The 25,269-nt window shown below is 41.1% G+C and overlaps 1 protein-coding gene across 16 annotated transcripts in view; it reads left to right on the forward strand.

Annotated features, from left to right (window-relative positions):
* LOC133420771 (adhesion G protein-coupled receptor L3-like) overlaps positions 1 to 25,269 on the forward strand; it is a 303,952-nt gene that overhangs the window by 103,999 nt on the left and 174,684 nt on the right. For all 16 annotated transcript variants that reach the window (XM_061710576.1, XM_061710579.1, XM_061710584.1 and 13 more), the window contains one exon: positions 15,941 to 16,154. In XM_061710576.1, coding sequence (XP_061566560.1) covers positions 15,941 to 16,154 — 214 coding nt within the window. The remainder of the gene's footprint in view (positions 1 to 15,940; positions 16,155 to 25,269) is intronic.

Genomic DNA, 25,269 nt, shown 5'->3' on the forward strand with positions numbered 1-25,269 from the left:
GTACTTATGCACTGAATACCGAGAGGCAGGTAGGGCAACCAGAAACTGGCGACCCGCGTACACCCCTCAGCTGTGCCCCCGAGACAGACTATGTACAGGCCAAAAAGGCCTACACACAGCCGCTACAGCCGCTCCTTGCACCTAAACCACCCCTTGGCCTAGACCCAGCGAGCTATTTAACCCCGAAAACTAACCGCGCCTACTAGGGACACTCATATTAAACAAAAAACAAAACCAGCTACGCAAACTGTACAATATATATCTATATATAGGCTATATTATGATAACACTCATATATATACACAGTATATGTATTTAATTAAGCAGCACCGCAACCAGAAAACCTCTCCACTAGCACAACTTAATCAAACTTAATGCAAAGTAACCAAACTTTTCAATAAATCAAATTCAAATGATCAAACAAATGACTGCATCTCCCAAAGTCCGAGTACATGCACCAGCGTGTACGCTGAAGTAAACATCGCTTAGTTTGTACTCACCGGACTGATGAATGGACAAAAGGAACCCCCGGAATGATTCCCAAATGACGTCACCGCACGTTCATTCACAAAACCACGGTGTTGATGAGCCATTAATTAAGGCAAACGAGCCATCAATCAACCGCAGCAGAGAACAATAAGTAGAACAAAAGGCAGAAGGGCGAGTCACTTGATTCTCCAAACTTACAGCCAAACTACTCCTAATTCAAAGGACTGAGCCCCCATTTGTTAGACCCTGGCCTAGGGGAGCCAAGGGTACAACAAAAAACAGGGGAGACGCAGTACTCAAAATACTATAAATTTATTAAATAAGCAAAGGTAAATAATCAAACGAACAAATGAGTGAGCAAACAAACAGATGAGGTGTGGAAGTCAGTAATCAGTAGTGTAGTCTGTGTATGCATGAGTGGAATGTATGTGGGTGCATGTTGGATGTATTAACAGAAATGATGAAAAAGGTGCATAGTGGAAGAGGGGTAGAGGAGAACTGAATACAACAGAACTCCCGTAGGGACTGGGGAGACAGGCTTTTATACTGGGTGTCGGCCACCCGGGCCCAGGTGCCGACACTTGGCTGATTAATGCTGGCCATGATTGCTCTGCTCCCCAGTCCACTGAAAAACAAGGAAAAAAGGATTAGGACTGAAAAGCAAAGAGAATCTAAATAACCAATATATAAAATGCTACACCAGACCAATCAAATAACACTACCACCATATACTATGACACAATACAATATAATAATATAACCCCATATAATATCATACCAGGGAACCGTCACACTGTTTTGCTGATTCAGGTTGAGTAAAGTACATCTCTCTTTTGTTATCGGGCCGCAACAAATTACAGGCGGATGTGTGTACGACTCAAGAGGTGTGATTTTTATTCTGCATTTGTCTTTGCTTTCATCTTACCTGAGTTTTTTCTTTTTTTTCTTGCTATCACCAAGATCAACATACACACAAAGGCTTGTGCCAACGGAGGAAGTCATTATGAGTTTTGTTGTGACAGCTGGTTTTGGTGCTATCCTGACGGCCAGTGTGTTTAGTGTTGGAGTTCAGCTCCATTTGCTCTCGGCATTGCACTATTAATACAGCCATAATAAGTCGAGCCCCAGGGATCTATACACACATTCATTTAGCCTGGATTCCATTTCATTACAAGGAAACACATTTTGTTAGTATTCTATCATCGGTTTGCACCATATATTATGAGAAACGACCTTCAGTAACACCGTGGGTTACTATGGCGATGAATGAAGTGCACCGAAGTGTTAAAATGAATGATGCTTCCTCAAGTTAAGCAAGAGATGTGCAAGTGCAGCATGGGAAGCGCAGGTATATGATTTAGAGATTTTTTTCTAAATTGTCATAAAACTGCCTTCTAATGCAACCAAAGCAAAGCTGTAAAGCCACAAAATCAGGTTTTTATATAACTTACTTTATAGGGGAATTAAAACCTTTTTTTTTGGCTTAAGTGAATTATGATTGAATTATGGAAAATGGCTTTGACAAAAGCTAAGGGAAATGACATAATTTATAGTATACAGTAAATAAGCAAATAACACAACCTGTGTATTTACCCAAGGATGGTTTTTGAGACCTTTTACCTCCATTTTTCTTATTCTTCCTCCTTTAAAATTTTATGTACTGATGTTTAAGTGACCACATTACAAACTAATGTCACCCATTCAGACTTGATGCAGGTTTTTACCCTTCAGAACCGATGAGCCTTGCTGCCAATAGAGTATACAGATTTAATAGCGGTGTGTGTGTGTGTGTGGTGCATTTACTGACCCCAAATTAAATACATTAAGATGTCAATAATTGTCAAGATTCATTAGTATTGATAACCAATAACCAGTCGAAACCAATGAGCTGAAATCGGCCAATACTGATCACCTCCCAATCACCTTGTCCATCCGTGCAGGTAATGTTAGTTTGGGTTACTCAATTTAGTGTGCACGAAATTAAATTGAAAAATGATCTTTCAATTACAGAGAAAAATGTTTAATCACCTTAATGATAACATTTAAATAAAGGAAATTTCTTCCCAAATTTTCATCAGCCAATCCTGACCACACACAATTATTTTCCTCTTTGATTCAAAGAACTAGTCCGGTTCCTTTGGACCTGGTCCTTTGAGGGACAGTACCAACGGATGTTTAAGAAAACTGCCTTCTGGACATCACTGGACAGACATATCAGTTTTAATTTGCTAATTCTTTTTGTCGGACAATATAATGTTTAGGTTTTTTAAATACCTGACATGTTTCGGCGATTCCTTCGCCCTCATTAGAGTTTGATGAAGTTCACTCTAAGTTCACTCTGAACCTAAACCTAAAAACAATTAACAAATTACATTGTAAAACCATTCAACAAAATGAACTTTATTAAATCAGACATATTGGTTGTTTGACAGACATATTGGTGGTTGCCCTTAGGTGGCTCCTGGGTGTCCTTGTATTAGTCATGGCATTGGTTTGGTACGTTATGTACCGATGAAATTGGTTGCATTTGGGAGAACTTGGAGACCCTTTTCAACATAGAGAATTTTCACAAAGTGGAAGGATATAGCTGGCCAGGCTATCATCAACCACCAACAGTATGATGTTATGTAAACTACGTTGCTATCTACTTTTTTCAGGTTAGAAAAGTACAGTAAATTTCATTTCTTTTGTCAGACCACAACAAATGAACAAAAATGTGATATTGCTGTGCATTTTACTCTCCTTACTCTTCTTTCCCCTGATTAAGATCTTGATCGATGGACTGATTGATACCAAATCAGGATACTGTTGTCAGTTTTCTCGTGACAGCTCCTGCTAACCTCCTAGTCAGCGTGCTCATGATGGAGGAGCTTTTTTCCACACTATCACTATCATGAGTAAAGGCTGTAAATGCCCTACATTTCTTTTGACACAGATAGATAGATGGATATCTAGACTGATCATCAACAAAGACATTGTTTCATCTCTACAAACATTGTTTTTTATACCTGTAAATGTAGTTGATAGATTTGAGATGTTTTAGAAAACTCTTGCGGAAAGCAGAAAGCTCTTTGAAAATAAATGCTAGGTCATAAAATACTATTCAGCATTTGACAAGGATCAAAGGATTTCATTAGAAAGTTCACTGCTATTGGGTTAAAAATAACATGTACCTACTTTTCACTTGGTCGTATCGAGGTATGAAATGTTTTGAACCATTTTTACAGCATGTTTCAGAAAAATATGAATGTTTTTTGTTCCCGTTTCTCATACTGGTTGCCCTGCCACGTGCATGTGAACCTCCTCTCACCTCAGGTGTTCGTTTCAGCGCGGTTGCACCCGAGTTCATCTCCGTTCACACCGTTAGACATGTTCAAACTATTGCGTCCTGCATGCTGGCTGCATGCAGTCCCGTCAGATAACGTGGGGTAAAAGAAAAGTAAGACCTGTTTTATCTCAAACAAAAATAAAATTAGCCTGTATTTCTTTCTGTTTGACCTCAATTACTATCAGGGCATGTGTTACTGAGGGGGCTGTTGAGTCATGTCTGCTCTGGGATCTCTGTGTGTGTAGCAGTGTGTGTGTTTGTGTGACAGGACAAGGACTGTGTTCATCTGAGCCTAGGAGGCTCTGTACAGTCAGAGGGGGCCAAAGTGCATTAGCCTTGGCCGAGATGTTCCCTTGACTGATGCTGCCATATACGGGTGGGTGAGGAAAACGAGGAGGGGGGGGGGGGGGGTTGCAATGAAAGAAAAGGAAATGGCAAAACGATATCGGACGCGATGGGAGCTGAACAAAGCCCAGCTTTCCGTCATGAGCCGCTGGCGTGGCAGCTGCCTGCTGCACACACTCACCTCCGACTCCGACCAGCTGACAGAGCAGCTCTTTAGAAAGCAGGTCACACATCTCTGATTTGATTACACACCGGAAAGAAATATCTGCTCAGAACTCATATTAAATAGAAAGACAGGCGGTGAACAGGTTTCTCATACGCTTCCAGTAAATTTGTCCTGAGAATGCAAACTTTGCAGTTTGCACACCAAAGTATTTTCCAACGAAGCCTCGACGACAGACTTCCAGTACTTCCCTCTTCCTCGTGAATGAATTCAAGTGGTGAATAATTAAAAGAAAAAGCCCACTGGACGGAAAGACACTTCATTTCCCTGTGTTTGGAGTACGTGAATCAAACCTTTATGGGGTGATGGCAAGATACTTGTAATTGTAAGTTGTGCACATGCAAACAGGCACTTGGAACTATATGACAGAGGAGAGGAATTTGCTGTGCTTTGCAGATTCCCTTCCATTTACAGTGAACCAATTTATTAACTTTCACACTTATTAACTTTAACTATGTTGATGCATGGTTGCAGTAGGAGGGAAAATTCAACACTCTGCTACTGTTTAATGACTGCTGTCTCGTGAGTTTCTTCAGATAAATGTTGCATGTGGCATTTAATCTGGAAGGAAAAAAATCACTGGAGGAGCCTGATCCACTAAGGTGCAGTGGTTTATTACGACTTCACTGCATCTGTATCCTTCTGTGCTAATTTGTTAACACTGACGAGCTAATTTCCCTCCAGGCCTCACGGACAGTTTGACTGACAGTCTAAAACTCGCACTTGCACATCGCCGCCCTGCTCAAGCCCACCATTAGTCTCCTCCCTCCCTACTGCTGGAATTTGCAAGTGCATGGTGTGCTGCCAATTAATGTCTTCACATGCATGTCAGTGAAAGCAAGCAGGGGAAAAACAAATGGCTGGGGCGGTTCGGCATGCTGAATGGATATCCGAGTTCCCGTCAACGTGAGTAATGCTAATCGTGCTAAGCAGCATCATTGGTCAAGTGTCAAAAGCCGTCAAGTAGATTTGCAAAGTCCATTATGGTCATTCTTGCAGTGGATGGTGTTTTCTCTCAAGGTGCACCATTTTTTTAACTTAAAGCAACTTTTTATGGAAGTTATTTGGCCACTTTTTCAGCATTAGGACACAGCAAACCAGCTTCAGGCTCCACATTTTTCTACCTCTTCTTTGAAGCGCTTTATGCACACAATTTTTTGACCATCTAGTTCCTTGATAATTTTGTACTTTGTGTAAAAAAAAAAAAAAAGCTTTAGAGATTTCCCTGCCTCAGGCCGTGTGTGAATGTAATTTTTTGGGAGAACAATTTGCCTGAACTGTTTCTCACTTCAAGATAAATAATCCCTCATGCATTATTAAAAAAACTGTACCTCCTTTTTCTTCCTTCAGGATTTTTTCCACCTTATTTTATGTGGTCGTCTTGCGCAGGAGCTCCTTCTTGTCCTGTCCCGCCCACCAGTTTGTCATTTGTTGCAAACTAAGAAGTCGGCGTGACAGGCTCCCATTGGTCTAATCAAATAACCGGGTCCAGATTCATGTGCTAATTAATCACCAGCTCTGGGGGCTGGACCCATCCGGCGATTCTCGGAGGAAAACGAGACATTTGATCTGTTGAATCAGCTCCCTCGCCATCTCCTCCTCTCTGCTCCATCTATCTTACATTAATCCAATGAAGTCAGTCATTTGAATGCGGCGCACCCCCATAATATTGTCAGTTTAAGTCATCTCTTAGAGAATGAGCCTGTTTTAAAGAGTAAAAACGTTTTTTCAAAGGCTTATTTATATGTTGCCTCTTAAATAGGTAGTGTATTTCTAAATCCACAATTGCAGGGTGATATTTTTGTTTTTAATCAGCTTACCTCACCTGAAGCCTAACATGGATCTTCAGGTATGTCTCGCATGAGGAAAGGTCACATATCCATTTATCAGTTCATCCACTATTATGTTTTGTGTTTGAGCACTCTTTCCAGCATGACCGGGGTCTACTTTGACCTTCCCTCGGTGGGACGTGCCTGAAACACCTCCTCAAGAGGCATCTGAACCAGATGCCTAAATCACCTCCAGATGTGGAGGAGCAGTGATTCATCTTCAAATCCCTCCTGGATGGCTGAACCTCTGTCTCAAGAGGAGAGTCTAGCAGCCCTGCAGAGGAATCTCACCTCAAAGTTGACCGCGACTACACAGCACATTGAGAGGTGCAATTGTGAGGTGGATTGGGCACCTGGTTAGGATGCCCCCTGGTCACCTGTCGGAGAAGATGCTTCATGTCCAAGTGGAGGAAGATACCGATGACCGAGGTCAAACTGGAGAGAGTACCTTTCCTGGCTGGCCTGGGAACACTTTGGGTGCGTTTATATGGGAAGTTTAATTCCTCTTTAATTCAGAATTAAAATTAAATCTGTTTTAAAATTATTACAAATTACCATGTAAACACCTAATTCCAAATTAAAATGGCCATTCCGAATTAAACTTAATTCCGGAGTTAGTGGCTGGTTTATTCTGATTTTAAATCCGAATAGAATAATTCTGCGATCATGTATACACTCATTCCGCTTTAAATTAATTCCGGTCTTTCTGCTCGTTCCCTTGACCGTCTGTCGTGATGAAGCTTATATTTTCGAAACAAATTTCAAGATGGCAGCATGCAGTAAACGGTGGTCAAGAGCAGAGACCATTTATTTAATAAATAGCTTGGAGGAACTGGAAATAATTAAAAGAACAGATTGCAGGAAACATAAAAATTGTGAGCTTTTCAAAGTTGTAGCGGCTAAGCAGCTAAGTTTGTTTTTCTTCCGGTAGACGTAACTTCCAGTAGATGTAACTCCCAGTCCGCCCCCCTATCCAATCAGAACCTTACAACCCCCAGACTTTAAGAGGAATTGGATAAAGCCGATCAAACGTGTTTTCCATGTAAACCTCAATTCAGAATTACTATTTCCATGTAAACTCGAAGGAAAATAGTTTTTTTTTTTTTTTTTTTTACCTTGTCTGCACACATATTAATGATTGATACCATGACGGTAGAAACCAAAAGTATATATATGTGCATTATTACTATATTTAATATATATATACATATATATACACATACATATGCGTACACATACATAAATATACACATACAAACCCAGTGATTTTTTTTTTTGATTTTTTTTGGGGGGGGGGTGACGACATCCACTGCCAATCCAGGAAGCAGGAACACACGGAAACACACGTCAAGCACTGGAAATCTGCAACAAAAAAACACAAAAAGAACACGAAACCGGCACGGAGCCAACCAAAACATGAACAGCAATCAACCCGAAGGAAAATAGTTTAATTCTGAATTATTTAATTCAGAATAATTAATTCCGAATAAAAAAACATCATGTAACCGTGGCCATTGTGGTGTTCCCAGCGATCTGCAGGAAGTGACGGTAGACGTCTCGGCCTCTCTGCTCAGGCTGCTCTGCTCTACTCTGACCTCGTGAGCAGAAGTCCATTGTAAATGTGTGTGGCCATGAAACCTTGCTTGCTCCTCAATGACATGTTTTCCAATGAGTTGAAATAAAAAGTAAGCCCCCAAAGGACCCTGTTTTGTTACCAGTGATGACTTTTAAATGTCATACCCCTCTTTGCCTGAGCGTCAACGCCTGTTGGTTCCTTGGAAGGAAGGTAATGGGTCTGTGCTTTGTGCCGCTGACCCAAGAAAAAGCTTTCGAGCAGCAAAATTTCTTCTATTCTTATTCACGACCACTATTAGCAAGCACACAATCAGAACACGAAAGCATTTCTCCTTGGAGTGATTGTTAAAGCTCTGCGGGGGTGCGACATTTTCCAAATGACCATTTTTCTCGCTGACCTTTCTATTGCCCTTTTTAGAGAGTAATTGCATTTTCTGAAATATTCATTTGTGAGTTATGTAATTCGCAGGTATCATAATGAAAAGGACTGTTCAGTGGTGTGAAAGTAATGGGAATATCCAGTGTGGCCATTAGACTTTGCTTACCCAAAAAAACACTTCTTTTTCTTCCTCTTTTTCATATTCAGCAGTGAACTTGTCAAAAGAATCATCCAGGGAGAATCTGCAGTGCCGAAAAGAGATATGTGCTGCATATAAATATACCTCAAGTCTCGGCTGCAGAGGGAGAAACCGAGATGAAGTGAATCGAACATGGGAACTGCACTAAGGCTTTTCTGTGAGGCTAATTTCGATTTTCAACTGATCTGACATTGGCGTGTGCAGCAGGTAGATAGCGATATGTCTGAGTGAGATAGAGTACTGCTTGTAACCTGAGGAATATGCGCTCTATCATTCACCGCCTCGCAGCCACAAATGTAATTAAGCCTACAGTTGTTGACTAGCTTTGTAACTCTAGACGTCGCGGCCATGCTTTTACTCACTCGCATTAGTAGATTGCCGGTGCCCTTGTTGACGGTCTCATGTTCTCCGCTGTTTATTTTAATGCTCCTTTGAGGGTGTTTCCTGAAGACATCAACTGAGCTCTCGGCTTTAAAGTCTTAGTGGATTTTTAGAAAGTGATTGTGTGGATGTTTCATGTCAGTTCATCAACTATTGCAGAAGAAAAAAAAGATCACCGTTCTTCTTGGTTATGGATTAGATTAATATGATTTTCCAGTCAAGGGTATATGAAGGAGAAATCTTAGAAATAAGAGCCGTGATGGAATCAAAGCGGTGGAAAGAAGGGCCTCTTTCACTTCTAAGCTTCTAAGTAGAGCTTGGGGGGCAGTAAATGCATCAGCTTAGAAGTTTAATATACAGAGAAATCCTTTGTTTTGTCCTCATCAGTAAGTACATCACATTGACATGAGCGAGCACTGAAGCCATTTGTATACTCTGTAAGGTAAAAATAACTCAGAGGAACAACAATCAGCTCCACCCTGAAAATGTTCAATGTAATGACACCAGCAAAGGTTAAGAGGCTAGAAATAAACCTTCCAGATCAAACACTACATCCTGCAGCCTCTGCTGTTGTTCATTATTGAGCAAGTCAATGCACGCAGTTGATTATAATTATAAGAAAATCTGGAGTTGAGCAGAACTGTTATTGGTATCGGTAAAAGTCCGACCTTGAAGTACATCAGATCCTTGAATCAGAAATGGTGCATCAGGTAAAAACTTGTTTAAATTCAGCCTAAGATGGACAACAATACATGACATGTTAAATCGATAAGACAAGACTTTTATTTATCCCATTTATGGGAAATTCATTGCACCCCAATATTCAATAACTTGTTTAACCCCCTTTATTGGCAAAATAGGTTTTCTGTATGAGACTATGACTCTCACATTGTTTTAGAGCAGTGTCTCCCAACCTTGGGTCCCGGCCCCCCCTGGGGGGGCGCCTGAGATCTCTGGGGGGGGGGGGGGGGGCGCGAAACTTTGTCTGCTTTGAGGATATGCAGTTGTAAAAATTATATTTGCGCATGTTAAATAAATAAAAAATCATAATAACACACCTAATGGAATACTGTAATCCAAGTCTGTATAAACCCAGGTAGTATTTTTAAATGACCAAAATATATTTCTAAGTGATTTAGCAGGATAAAAACTTAATAAATTATTATTATATAATTATTCAACATTTAATCATACTACTACTCCGACAGGTTGTTAAAGGAAAAATGTTAAAAAAATTTTGCTCTCATATTAAAAGAGACATTTTTCAGTCATTATTTTATGTCCTTGCAATTATTTTCTGTGCATATTTTATACATTGGTGAGACAAAATGAATTTTTTTCAATTAAAGATTTTTAATGAATCACTTTACTCTATTGTTGCTAGTACGTACGGGTCGGGGGGGCCGGCTGGTCTTAGACTCAAGTAGGGGGGAACAAGGAAAAAAGGTTGGGAACCACTGTTTTAGAGGACTCTTGGCCCATTTTGACCTGCAGAACTAACCCAGATCATCATCCCGCCACCCCCATGCTTGACAGTGACTGTTACAGTATGTGTGTACTTATCTGCTGCAGAACATTGTTCCAGAAGCCTGGTGGTCATATTCAGCTTTGCAAACATTTCCGTGCTACCATGTTGTTTTGTAAGGCTTCTTGTTTGCAACCCTTCCAAAAAATGTTCCATATTTCTCTCTGTTGCACCGAACTGAACTGTAACATAACACATCAGAGGGCTGTGGAGTCTGAAATGTAGTCCTAAGGGGTGAACTAATTTAGGAAGATTGGCAGCTTGTTGATGTTTTTTATTCTCACTGGAGGATGATGCGTTCCACATTTTTCAAAGTCTAACTTAATGTGCAGTAACAACTGCCAATGTGAGATCATTTTTCTCTACCTCTTTGGCATTGTGTCGCCACACCCCTGAGTGGTCTGGATCAGCAAACCGCCAAATATTGAACATTTAGAGGTGCTTACACTTGCTGATTGTCAAGAAATCAAGAGGTTTCGATTTGCAGCACTTTGCTCTTACTTTTCCTCCTGAAATTTTAAAACCTTGTAGAAAAGGTAACACCTTAGAATTGGTAAAGTGTGTACTTTGGGTTTAACCTGACTGTAAGTTGAAATTGCTTCTTGAAAGATGGGTCAAAGTTTCATTAAAAAAAAAAGAAAAAAAAGATGGTACTATGCCTTCTTGTGCACTTTTCATTTTGTTAACATTCACAAGGTGGTGGTCTGGGTCTGGACACATTTTTATGATTTCTTTTTGATACATTAGTTGGTTTTTTACGAATTTATACGACAGTTTACGAATGTATCTTTCTCACAGGACTAAAATTACCCTTGGACCTGCAGTAATTCTAAAATTACACTCTGACACCCGTCTTTATATCAGCCCATTCACGCTGGATAAGCAAAGTCTGTGTTTTTACATTACAATTAACAATTAACAGACATCAATCCCGGAAGGTGATGCATTTATTTAAACAATTAGCTTTTATTTAACGTTAAATTTGAATGTTGATTTAAAAGCATCTCCCTCAAGATGCACTCAAAAGTTTATCTTTAAAATCGGGAAATGCTGTATTGAGCCAATACTCCATTTCCCGATTTTGTCAATTGGCATAGGCCAATACTGTTGGCCTATATGTTTTAAGTTGCCACGGTAACAGTAAACTTAATGGTAGACTTAACTGAGCTTTTGTTGAAGCCCTAGAGGTTTTGTTGCTGTCAGAGAGGCTTTGAGCCGGATGAAAGATAAAAGCTTTCTTAGCGCGTGACGCCGCCACACGTGTCTTCATCTCATCGTTCTTCTGCTGATCCGGACGTCTTGGCTGTTTCTCATTTCCCAAGTGCGCGAGCAAACGGAAGAACCCATATCGGGAAATGGCCCTTATTTCATCAGTCTCTGTGTAAAGCGTAATGTTGATACATTTCTATACGTTTAAAACGTATAGAAATGTCAATGACATCTAAAAATATTAGCTCATCGCACTATATGGGTTGTCATAAATAATAATATGTAAAGACGTAATAAAAACTGTTGTGGCTGCAGTGCACTGTGGGACTTGGTAGGATCTACTGACTTGGCAAACAAAGACACACCACACCACTTTTGCTGCTTGCCGACCGCCAATAATATAAGAGAAGAAGAAAAAGAAGGACAAATAAGAATGTAGACTGAGAAGATCAACATGCTTGGAGCTGAGACGGTTGCTGTGTCTGTTTACTGTGTTCGCATACATGAGGATGGAAGACTGAAAGGATAAATCGAGAGTTCTTAACAACTTCATCTCTTGCCTACAGCACATCCAGTCAGCAGTGAGGGGGATGGGGGTGCCCCAAAGAGATCTTTGCTGCCTTGTGGTTCTGAGTTCAGTCCTAACAAGCAAAGCATTTTTTCTCTGATAAAGGATGCATGAATTGAACTTAATTTATTTCTTTAATACAGACTCATCTTTCTTCTGAAAAAATGGAATGAAATCAAAAATTTGATGGGAGACTTTTATTTTTTATTTTTTGGTGAATGACCCTGGCAGAAGAAAGTTTATCAAAGAGACGATCTTTTTCAGAAAATAGTGAGACAAAGTTTTCAATGCAAGCTGTTACATTTGGTTCCTTGTTTGTTTTTACCTTCAGTTCGGGGTGAAAGTTCCTATGAAAAGGCCGTGCACACAAACGTGTGGATCAATAAGCAATTTGTCCTTTTTATTCAAAGTCACTTTTGCTTTTTTGTCTCTTTTAGTGCACCTGCCTAAGTTAACCTTTGTTCTCCCCCCCCCCCCCCGTCGGCTCTTGTCTGTTTCAGGAAAGATTGGTTTGATCCACACCAGTGCTGTTCAGGAGGCGGAATAAATCTTCCCAGTAAGAGGAAGATAATTGTTAGCTTTCATCAGCATATTGGATATAATTATTCCAATCTGTGATGTTTCAATGGCAAGTGTGCTTTAGTGTGTTGGAGCTTGAATGATTTATGAGACAAAATGAAATGACACGGTAATGAGGGTCCTTTTCTGTTGTTTCACCTCGCCGACGTCTTTGTGTTTTCTCTGTTTATTTGCAGGGAAAGATTAAAAAGTGGTTACCGGCTGTCTTGATTGCTGACAGCCGTACAGAATGTGTGGCCTCGCACGAGTGCAGTGTCATGACCAGTTTCCCTGCCTCTGCCTATATAATGCACAATGCAGCATGTGGGTTTTTGGCACCTTCGATATTTGCATTCTTATCCATCATGCAATGCCATCAGGAAGGCATGAGAACAAAGCGCTCTGCAACAGATGGTATATTCTCCCCGCAGAGCCTTGATCTCAGCATCGCCGAGTCAGTGTGAGATTGCATGAAGAGTCAGGTTGACACTGCTGCGTCTCGCTGTTTTAAGATATGTAATTAGACATGACCAGCCAGTGGAACGTCAGTAAATCTGAATAACTAGGGAGGGCTGATACAGAGATGGAAACATACAGTACGAGCCGACACAATGCAGGACAAACTTCTGCCCAGAAAATCATCCTCATTATAACTTGAAGTGCATTCACAAAATGTTGTTTTTTTCTGTTGCCTGAATCATAACAATTGGAAAGTGCTGCATTTCCATTTTTTTTTTTTTGCTGCTTTACACAGTACACAAAGTGAACTTTAAGAAAAATGCCAGAAAAACTGCACATGGCATTCAATTTCTTACAGAATCATGGGCAAAAAATCAGCATGACCTGCACTATTTCTGTCTTAGGAAATGTACTAAAAATCATCACATTGTTGCAGGCCTTAGTACTAAGCAAGTTCAACCTGAGGTGAACAACAAAATAACTTTTTTGTCACGTTACTTTAGCACCCCCTTACTGCGTCCACAGGATTTAAGAGAACAGGTTGCAGCCACCTACTGCAGATCTTCACGCCCTGATGAACTGATCATCAGGAGGTCTGCAGATCTCCATAAAAGAGGACATGTTGGCAGTTTGACAGTTGAGTGCCTTCAGGTGTGTGTTAGCACAATGCCAAGAGGGTATGACATGAGCAATTGCCTTAGAGTAGCAATTACTGCTGCACATCCGTCTGGAAAGGGGCATAAAACCATTTCCAAACACCTTGGAGTTCAGTGTATTACTGTCTGAAAGATTATATACAAGTGGAAAGCATTCGAGACAGTTGCCATCTTCCCAGGCGTAGATGTCGAAGAGAATTTACCCCAAGATCAGACTGTGCAACGCTCTTAGAAATACTAAAAACAAATCTGAGCTACATCTCAGACCCCTCAAGCCTCACTGAGAATGTTCAATGTAACGATACATGGCAAAGGTAGAACTTAGAAAAAGCCTGAACGGGAATGGAAAGTGAAACCACAAGTGGCTGTCGCATGACAACAAAATGCCTAAACATCTCAATAAGTACTATAATATGAGCTACATATGCAGCAACAAGTGGCAGAAGAATAATGATACATTGTGTGAATGCTGAGGCAACAATCACACAATAAGACGGGGCCGGAATTCCTTCACAACAATGCGACATATTGATTTAATGAAGTTCATTTTGTCTCTGGATTACAATTTCATTTGTTGGTCCTTTTTTCCAGACAAAAAAATAGTTTTTTTTTTAAATACCTGACATGTTTCGGTGATCCTTTGCCTTCATCAGTGTTTGAACTAGCACATGAAAATGCGACATATTGTTCAATAGCGGAAATGTGCTATTGAATCATGGCAGTACTTACTATTGCCCACGTGACTTTTTTTCATTTTTGTGTTCAGTTGTGAAAACAGTACAGTTGTTTACCTGCAGTTGTATTTGCCTTGAACCCAATACAATCATTGTTTTCTGTTTTTACAAATAAAAAGCAACGGGTTTAAAGATGAGGCAATAACTTTTGCATTATTGCAGTTTCCTTCATTTACCCATTTACTTGCAAGCTTTCTGTGATGTTACCTTTGAAAGGAAGACCGTACAATTTGTGGGGTTTTCTTTCAATTGGAAATTTGAATATTCGCCATCAGCCATCTGCTGACCAAGGAACTGAACCTTGTGTTGGGATAATTTTGCAATGATTTCCACATTTAAGGCGTTTATAGTTTGAAAACCCTTTGGGTTCTTGTAACCACTGAAAATTGTTAAAATAATGTTATTCTTTGTCAGTTTTAGCTCATTTAGTACAGGGAAGTTCATTTTTATCACCAAGCCTATTGTAACAGTGACTCCAGATAGCGATTTCAAGTGATGTAGCCAACTCCTTTTTTTATTCATTTGGCGGCGTTTTTGTCCCTCGGTGCTCGACATGATCTAGGCTTTCACAGGCCGAGCGATTGTGTAAAAGGATGTTTATAAGATCTTTAACTGCCACAGTTCTTCTTACCATCACGGGGGCCAATGTTTATGCTTCTTGCTCATTTTTTACTCTTGCTGTAAACGCAGACCCTTTAGTCTGCAGTGGATGCTGGTTCGTGTGCCCGTTTGAGCCTCGGCAGACATCCGTAGGCGTACATGCACACTCTCGTGTCTTAGACACAGCAAAACGGCGACTCGCAGACATCCGCCGCTCAGACCGCCAGGCCTCTCGGCCATTTTGGCTCCGTGCTAAACAGCTTTTCTTTCGTCGTCTTTTTTAATTTTTTTCTCAGATCGACTCTCATCTTGAGCTCATCCTGACCTCCTGCCTCCTGTCGGCATGAAACCCCGATTGCAGTTCAATGTATCACCTTCAAAATATAGAGAATGCAGGAAGTCTTTTCTTTCTAGATTCTAGTCTGAAGGTAAATTGCGATCATTTTACCTGAAACACCGGTTTCTTTATGTTTTTCTGCCTGTAATTCTTCCGCTGAATGCCGAAGTAATGAAAAGTTTATTTTCCTCCCAGCCGAAGACAAACACACCATTTCCTTTTGTTTGATATGTGCCAATCTTGTACTCCGTCTCTCCACGACTCCTGGCTCCTGGAGGCCCCCGTGGTGCTGCTCATCCTCCCAATCCGAGCGAGCAGCATCCCATCCGCCCACACTCCGGAGACGGAGGTGGATAACCTCCTCACATATGTCTCGGTGTCAGACCTTTTGATTGCAGATTCTGGCATCTGCTCTTGTATTTTCCTGCAGGGATATACAGAACTGTTGTGCAGTTCTCCGCTAGACTTCACTCTCAAGATGAAGAAGTTCTTGAAGTGCTTAAATTCTTGTTTTGTTGTTTGTTTCCCCCCCCCCGTCTTTTGCAGCTTTCAGTCGAGCGCCCATCCCCATGGCGGTGGTGAGGAGGGAGCTGTCGTGTGAGAGCTACCCCATCGAGCTGCGCTGCCCGGGCACGGACGTCATCATGATCGAGAGCGCCAACTACGGCCGCACCGACGACAAGATCTGTGACGCGGACCCAGCGCAGATGGAAAACACGCGGTGCTACCTGCCTGACGCGTACAAGATCATGTCTCAAAGGTAAGAACGTACGAATGCACGAGTTATTTTGACAGGTAACTAAATGCTAATACGCTGAAAATGATCATGTGCACGAATCGCCATATAAAAATGTAGATATTTTCTCATTGTCAGTTGTTTCAAGGCTCCTAAAGAGTCTGACGACAACATTTGATGCCAGGAGGGTTTAAGGCTATCCTGACACTGATCCATATCCCACTTTGAGCGCCCCCGATCAGAATCAAATCTCCCGGACCGAGCGTTAGTGATTACATCTGATCTTTGCGTCCTTGCTTATGTTGGGTCATTGATATGGCTGCTATGGTAACCATATTTCTATGGGAATCGTTTGTGTTTCATAGCAATGACACATCATAAGTGAGCAACCAGAAAGACATCTGTGCAAATGTGATCAAAATCAAATTTAAAACCAACTCTGTAAGTGATTTTTTTCCCTTTTTTTACATAGATACAATCTGGATACATGAAATATTCAATTGGTCAACTTTGCAATGTTGACTGACTTTTGCAGGGTATTCACTTTTCCTTCTGTAAAAAAGGGAGACGATGGAAGAAGACGGCTGGATAATCCCAATCTCCTCAGGGTCTGTGATGTCACAGTATGCTGATATCACTGAATGATGCGTTTTCATACAAACACAATATCAGGGCTGTGCCATGTCGTAGTTTTTGAGTTGTTTTTCCCTTCAGACACCCAGGTTAATGCTTTCAAGCGCCGAAAATGTATATATTTCTCAATATACTGTGTGGGGAACACGGAAAATAATAATGAAAGCCAGGAGATTTCATGGGCTCCCCTTAGGAATATGTATTACCAGGTATGAATACGCACCCACTCATGTGCCAAATTTGCTTCACGCTGTTCAGTCATCGACTCAAGTGTTATGTTTAAAAAGAATCTTGAAAACATAATCAGCGGTTCCGCAGTTAAGGAGAGTTCCCGGAACTCTCACAAGGTTTCCCGGAAGGAAATTAAATGCACTTTTTCCTTGAGATGTTTTATTGACGTAACCCACTTGTCCCGGATATGGAAATAGTAAGATTAAAAAAAAAAAGAGGCAGTGTACACGCTGGGTCTCAAAGTATCTGACGCTTGAGAGTTGTTGAAACAAAGAATTATTACAAGTTTATGCATGTGCCACACTGAGATATCTTTGTTTGGATTATTTGGGCCAAGAATTGTCTCGATCCATAAACAACTTGAAGCATAAAGCTCAACATATACAGTCATAAATTAGATCTGACACAAATCAATGTTCATTCTAAATAATATGCATACATTACGAGTCATTTGTCAAAACAAAAATGTGCTTGATGAGCTTTGTTGCCAGACGCAAAGCCGCGGTTTCAGAGTTATGACCCTGTTGTACAGAAACGGGGGTGCGGAGACCCATTTGTCAGGGCAGGCGGAGTATAGTCTTACTCTTCTTTAGCTTTTGCTCAGTAATTGATTACCAGCTTTAAGGGAACATACACAAGTTTTTTTTTGTTTTTTTTTTTTTAACAAAGTGGTCTCTCTCCGTTTTGGAAAAGTGGAGTTCCAGAGGGAGTGAGGATTGAATATACATGCAGTCCATGGTGGCTGTGCATTGTTGACATATTGCAGCATTAAGAGCAGGATAAAAACTCTCATTCTGAGCACGGTTACTCATTCCTTTGAGGTCAAAACACCCTTGAGCACTGTGAAGGGACGGACTTTATCTAAATTGCTCCTCCACATTGACTTTTTTATTTCGCACTTTGTTTCCAAAGCTAAACGTATGTCTGCTCCTTTTTTATTTCCAGAGCTTTAGTTCCACATTGGCTACGGCCCTTTGAGAATGCTAATGGACTTTTCAGTTTTATCAAACAATTGCTCTCAGCTTTTCAGTTTTTTTTTTTGTTGGTTTTTTTGGGTACCATAGAGTTCAGATAATCATATGTGTGGAGGAAAAAAAAAAAGCGGTTGATGGTTAAATTGATGCACCCCGTAGCGCCCCTTGTTCTCGCAGCCGCCCACTCCGACTGAAATTCCCTGCTGGAATGAATCAACGGGTCTAAAGTGAACATAAAAAACCGTGAAGGAGTACGTCTCTTTAGCATCTCTTTGCTACCGTAGGGCATTTAAATGATGGTTTCAGATAAGTCTAGCTGCAGAGGCAGGGCGCTTTGTCTTGGGGGAGGAAGTGAGTAAGTGCTTGGGGCATGCGGGTGAAATCCACTGAAAATGGATGCAGGATGGCCGTGGGGGGGGAGGGGGGGTTAGGGCGCTAAAAAAGGGTTCAGGTGGGAGGATCCACCGATATTAGCAGCTGCGGCGACACGGCTACTCTCCAGCTCGCAAAGGTTAGCACAACAAATGGACACCACCCCCGACCTTTTCATTGTTGAGCTGTCAGAGCCGTTGCTAGGCACCTGCAGCCGAGCTCATTAAGCATGAAGAGAAAATGAGAACAGAAATCAGTAATTTCAACGAGGACAGTCTTCCCGTGATAAGGAGGAGGCTAAAGGCAGGGCAGAAGGATTTGAATTGATTTCTTTCTTCTTCCAGATAAATTTGGCTACAGTCTGATTTCAGCAACGTGATAATGGGCTTTATGAAAAAAAATAACTCCCAAATAATCTTGATGGATGTCTTCGTTCTTCCACAGCGTTATTGCTTTTTCTTTTTAAGTTACGGTCACTTTGCTTTGATCAGACTTGCAGTCATTAAGCCAATATTTTCTTGGGAATTCTTGAAATGATCATAAGATAATAGTTTTTTCCCCCCCTCTCTCTGGCTAATCTGCTTTATTATCTCCGATGAAGTCCCATCAACGATGATGCAAGAGCACTCTTTCATTAACATTTCAGTTGGATTCTATTTTTTCTCTCATCGCATACTGTCGTGCCTCCTCGCTTCCCCTATTTATCATGCCTTGTGTTTACAGCACTTCATATCTGGAAACAATCCAAACAATGTAATAGTGTGATTAGAGCTTCTGCATGGTTCTCAGTGTCCTGATTTCCTCCATAATTTATAATTGAGGTTCGTGTGAGGTGTTTGATTACTTGGCTAATGTCTGGAAGAATGTGCTAAAGGCTGCAAAACAAAAGTGAGAGGGGAAGTACATTTGCATTACAAAAACCAACAGTTACATACTCGCCGTACACTTTTATACGTGCTGAATGGCACCCAATCAGCACATCAGAAAGTAGGTTGTTAAAGAATCGAATCTTCTTATTCAAATACCAATATGGTGTAGCAGATATTTCAGCAGACAAATGTACCTCCTCCGTCTGCAGCGGTGATAGACGCCACTTAAGGCTTGAACAAACGGTGTGACTCAGTCTGCAAGCAATCTTACAAATGTGAATGGTTCAGATAGGGATGGAAATTGTTGTAGTCGTAAGCGCGGCCCTCAGAAAGAGCTGCAATCAGCGCTTCGGCGGCGGGCCGACGACAAGGCCATCCGCGTAGTCCACTCCCAGCCACTTGAGGCAAAGTTTGTTTATTTATTTCCCCCCATAAACTGTCCTGTTTCCATTGTACGTATTAATTTTATGTGGTGTGATGTGGTGTGTAATGGAACGCACTCCAGAGTAGGTGGCCTGAATAAGGTTTTATGGGCTCCGTAGAAGATTACATCAAATATTCAGAACTTGGAGCAGGTGTGAGGTTATCACAGTGTTGTAACTTTATGATTAAAACATTTAATGTACATGTTATATATTACCTTCTCTCATATAGTACATTGTATGGGATATTACAAATATAGCAACCAAAACTACACTGTGCAGCACGCACCTGATGTTCTGTTGAAATTTGACCGTAAACTATTACCAACGCAGGTTAGCAGTTATCTAAATTCTCAGTATTGAACCAGCAGGAGTAAAAAGTATGTGATGTGCAGTATTAACTGGAAATAAGTGACGCTTGCCCGAATACCTTTTTATGGGTTTGGACGTTCAGGAGAAGATTACAGTGAATTTTCTAAGCTTGGCTTTCCTCCGAGATGGAGAAGGGTGGGTTCGCTAGGGTTGTATGCAGTGGTGGACAGTAACGGAGTAAATTTACTTGAGTACTGTACTTAAGTACATATCCAGAGGATTTGTACTTTACTTGAGTATTAGATTTCTTTGGTACTTATTACTCAAATATTTTTACTTTTACTCAAGTAAATTTCTAGGAAGGCTGAAAAGTACTCGTTACTTTCAGGTCTGCTCTTTTTTCTTCTTCCCTAAAATCTTATTGGACACAAGCTGTTTTTGTCAAAGGAGGAGACCTATCACAGTGCACGCTCTCCACTGGGATGTACGTAAAGCGGAAATACGTCAAGCCTCCTCAAAACGATACCGCCAAAGTAGCCTGCGTTTGTCAAGACAGAGACGCAACAATGACTACGCCTGCGTCAGGAGAAGAAAGACAATCCGCTGAGTCGTCTGAGTCTGATAATGAGCCGGACTCGGAGCAGGGACTTTCACAAAATCCTTGGCCGTATCTTAACTCAATGTTTGAGTTCGACCGAGTAAAAAACGAGGGCACAGACAAACCACAGACATTTATTTTCAATTGTTTATTGTGTCTGCCGAAGCAGAACTACCTCTCTGCTTTCAACAACTCAACATCGAATTCTCAGAAACAAGAGTTAAAAGATCCTTAAATTAATTTAGAAAAAATATAGTAATTTACTGATGTGGAAAATAAGAAATTTACTCTTACTCTTACTCTTACTTTTACTTAAAGTAAATTTAAAAGCATTTACTTTTGGATATTTAAGTACCTTTAAAAGCAAGTACTTTTCTACTCTTACTCGAGTAATATTTTGACTGAGCTACTTTTACTTGTAACGGAGTAAGTTTTAACCAGTAGTATTTGTACTCTTACTCAAGTACTGGGGTCGAGTACTCTGTCCACCTCTGGTTGTATGGTCGGCACTAGTTAGGAGACGCTGAACAAATGCAGTGAACTCGCATGGAAAGTCTAGGAAAAACAGAAAAGAAAAGTTATTTAGGAATAAATACGACGGGGAAGGAGTGCTTTCACAATTTTGTGGCCCAGTTTTAAGTGTTCTTCATACAACAGAGGTCTCCAGCATGCTGTCATCCCCTCAAGAGTGGAAATGAACTGAAGCGTTGCTGCGGGAGACGTTCACGGTCGCCCGTGAATGAGAGTGCTGGATTTTGCAAAGCTGCACCTTACGGAGGCCGTGGTCATCAAGTGAAGAGGGGGGGTGAAAAGATGTAAGATTTGCATAACCAAATTGAAAAGCGGACGTCCACCTGACAAACGAATGTCCGGATATCCGAGTACTGACACAGATTTTAGAGCCTGGACTCGTGAACTGCTTTTTTCTACAAATTATATGAATATTGATGAATTTTAACTGTCAATTAAAAATCATATATTTAAACAAAGAGGCAATAATCTTTTTCTTATTTTTTCTTTTCTTTCTCTTAAAAAGAGTTTTTTCTCAAAAGCCATAATCTCCCTGAACAACATGTGAATGTCTTTGTTACTGTTTTTACCGTGCAATACTTATCCCGGACTATGTGCAATATTCCACTACATGTGTATATACTATCATCTGTAAATAGAATCTCAGGTCTTCACTATTCAAATGCACCTTAACCTTTTTTATATTTTTTATATTATTTATATTTCTTATATTTCTTATTGTTTGCACTATTGTTCTTATTTGTCTTGCACTGGAGAGGTGATGCTGCTTTCAATCTCACTGTACCCAGGTACACTAACAATAAAGTATTCTATTTTATTCTATTCTTTTAAGTTGCAAATTAAAGGAACACTGTTTTGTTCCACCTAAGACAGATGTTTTTGATGACTTTCTCTTTTAGGCTAAGCATCGATTTAATATTTATCTGGATTAATAGAAACCTTTTCTTAGATGCTTTCCTCAGATTTCTCTAACTTGTTCTCAGTCTGAAGGCGTTGTTGACTGTAATTCTGCAATTCTGCAGTCGGTATGAACTCTGTACACTTTTCCTGCTGCAATATATATTACAGGAACGAGCGCATGAAAACACACACATGTTAACGATGAGCACTGGAAATAAATGGGCCCTCTTTAGAGATTGCTGGTAGTTCTGGTCTTTGGGACTCTGCAGCCACCACTCGCCCTTGTACCACCTGCCTCTCCCGTTGGCCTCATTTAACTTGTGGTGACTTTGCATTCGCATCGCGTCTGAAGATGAGCCATGCAGCCAGTGGCTGAGTCTGTGCCCTGCACCCGTCACCGGCGCCGCCTCATGCGAGCTGACAATATAGATTCAGGCGGCTTGATCCGCTGCTGCTCCCGCCAGCAGCCGCCGGGAACACGCAGACATGCAGCGATCAAACCCAAAGTCTACCTGTTCCGGTTTAGCGCACTTAGAAAAGTCTATAAATGGCTCCTTTGGTAAGGTGTTCTGTTCCATTACGGCCTTTTGAAGCGGCCGCTAATGGCCCCCTGTATCTGAGTAATGGCACGTCGCTAAGCTCGTGAGTGCTGTTGTAATGCATCTGGAAATGAAGGTTGTTTCGCAGCGTGCTATGGCAGGATGAAATGAACGGATGTCTTTCAATAATCGTCCCCCCCCCTCTCTGTTGTTTTTATCCAGAAACCTCTGGATAAACACGTCTCCTGTAGGCAACGCTGCCTAATGATGCTGTAATTGAAACGTGCTACCAATGATTCATTTACCACGATTTGACATCACGCTTTCAGCCCGTGGCTTTAGCGATCTTGGCTCAGACCCTTGTGTGGTATTTTTGGACCCCATTGTTGTCGGATCTGTGTCTTTACAACACACGTCTACATCTAGTGCCACTTCCATTTGTATGAAGTAGCCTAAAGGGGGTGGGAGGGGGGCTGTTTGGCTATCAAACAACACTGACCCTTTTCTCATCAGAGCCTCACTTGTCTCTCCCTCCCTGTGTTTTCTTCTTTTTTTTTTGAGTGTGTGTTCCCCTTTTCCTTCCCCCCACGGCGATGTGGCCTTCATGGCCAGTAATTACAGGCTATATCAAAGCTATATATCACCTGATATCTCCGTAGACCTCAGCAGCCACCTTAAGGGACGGCTGATAGCATTGTGGCAGGCTTGTGCAGGATCCCTGAAGGAGAAAAGCAGGTCAGGATGGAAGGACTCGCGCTCTTCCAGCTCGTACACATCCAAACACCAGCGCACGCACACTCGTCTCCATCCTTATCCGTCCGGATCATCCTTTTGTCTTTTTTTTTATCGCTTTATTCCGTTTTCTTCAGTCCATTTCTTCAGTCCTCTTCCCTCGCGGGATCCTTCTCACTGCTGTGTCATCACACTTGTCATTTCAATGAACAAAGAAGAACAAAACGCGTTTTTGTGTTTGCGCGTACGACGCCGACGACGAAGGTTAAAAGAGATCCCAGCTCCAAGAGTCTCATGAGGACGATGAAACTAAATGAACGCAACTTGCGATTTGAACACGCCGGCCACGTGACGGCTGACATTTGACAACCTTCTGCTAATGATGATTATGAGGAAAACAAATGCTCCCAAGCCGTTGTTTTTTTTGTTTTTTTCCCCTAACAACTGAGGCGGAATGCATGAGACGAATGACTCCTCCGCTGGAAGGATGGAAACCTGCTAATGGATGGACCAGGATGATTGAGGGATAAGGAGCGGGGAGCAGATGGGGTGGATCCTTTCTCTTTTGACGATGATCTTTCCCATATGAGCCAGCTCTCATTATCCTTAGCTTTTAACCCCGCTGAAGGATTTCATAAGATATTTGTTTGAGCAGAATGGACAGGATTAACTCTAGGACCTCCTTTGGGTTCTTTTTTTTTTACTTTTTGTCTTTTTTTTGTGTGCACATCCTCATCTGAATCCCCCATCTCAAACAGGGTACCATGGCTGCAGGTTTTCATTAAAATGAAGAAAAAAGATCTCGACGCTGAAGCTTATTTTGACAAGTGTGATTTTGTTTTTTGCCTGTCTCAACAGATCAGGATTCGGATTTCAGGCTCATTGATATTTATAGTTGGATAAAGCTCGGACTCTAAAGAAGCAAGAAGAAAAACACAGTTGTAACTTCGTCCTTGAGATCGAATTTTCTTCCAGTAAAGTGTTTAAATTCCACAATTTCAAAAGAAGAAAATACTTTAAATTAACTGGGAAGATGCAATCACACTCAATCAAAAGGAAGAGTTTTTTAACCGTTAATACATGTCTTTATAATGTTACAGTAATGATATATTTTTCTCTTATAAACATACACAGCCTCTGATTTTTTTGATTTTTTCTTCACAATAAGCTTTTTTTAGTCAGAAGTAGAACGTCTGAACTGGAGAACTGATGATGTGATCATTACTGAACCCTTTCAAAAGAACATCTGAATGCCAAACCGGAGCTCCAGGAGAATCTGATGAAAGCTCCTGTCAAGTTGCATCATGGGAAGTGTAAGATCCAACGTTTTTTTTTTTTTTTCGAGCTCAGCTCAAACTGGAGGAGCGTCAGGGTGTGTCAGAAGGGAAGCAGCGACGGTGTGCGGTGCGGTCATGAGTGTTTCTGGAGCGTTCCGGTAACAGACAGCTGTCGCCTACAGACGGTGATTGTAATTCTGAGCACATGTGAGCATCTTTGTTCATGCACAACTCAGGAAGCTGAACCACGAGTGGCAAGCCTTGTTTAAAGTCAACGTTTGCATAAACATTTAACTCGCCAAGCAATGAGATGTAGCATGAATTAATGTGCAGATTTAATACTTAGGAGTACATGGAGGTGCTACTTTAAATTAAAGTCACTTTCAAACTAATGTGTACTCAAATCAGTTTTCTCTTCTTGTGTTTCTTAAGGTTTTTCTTAGTTTTCAGATTTTTTTGCTTTGGTCTTGCTTTTTTGTGTTCTTTGTGCCCTGTTTTATTCGTCATTGCTTTGTTTCCTGTTTCATTTTGAGAATCAGTTTCTTGGTTTATGTTCTCGTTTGTTTTGGAAACATTGTTCCCAACTGTATCTTTCCAGTGACTTTGAGTCATGTTTTTTCTCTACCAGTTTTCTTACCCGGTCGTGTTCTTTCGTCATTTTATGCAGCAGCAGCGCTTTTGGTAAACTCTTGTCCTGATTTCCTGCATTTGGGAGCTCTTTTCACCTCATCCCAACACTGGTGTGCATC

The sequence above is a fragment of the Cololabis saira genome, chromosome 20 (genome assembly GCF_033807715.1).
Source record: "Cololabis saira isolate AMF1-May2022 chromosome 20, fColSai1.1, whole genome shotgun sequence".
NCBI lineage: Eukaryota > Metazoa > Chordata > Actinopteri > Beloniformes > Belonidae > Cololabis > Cololabis saira.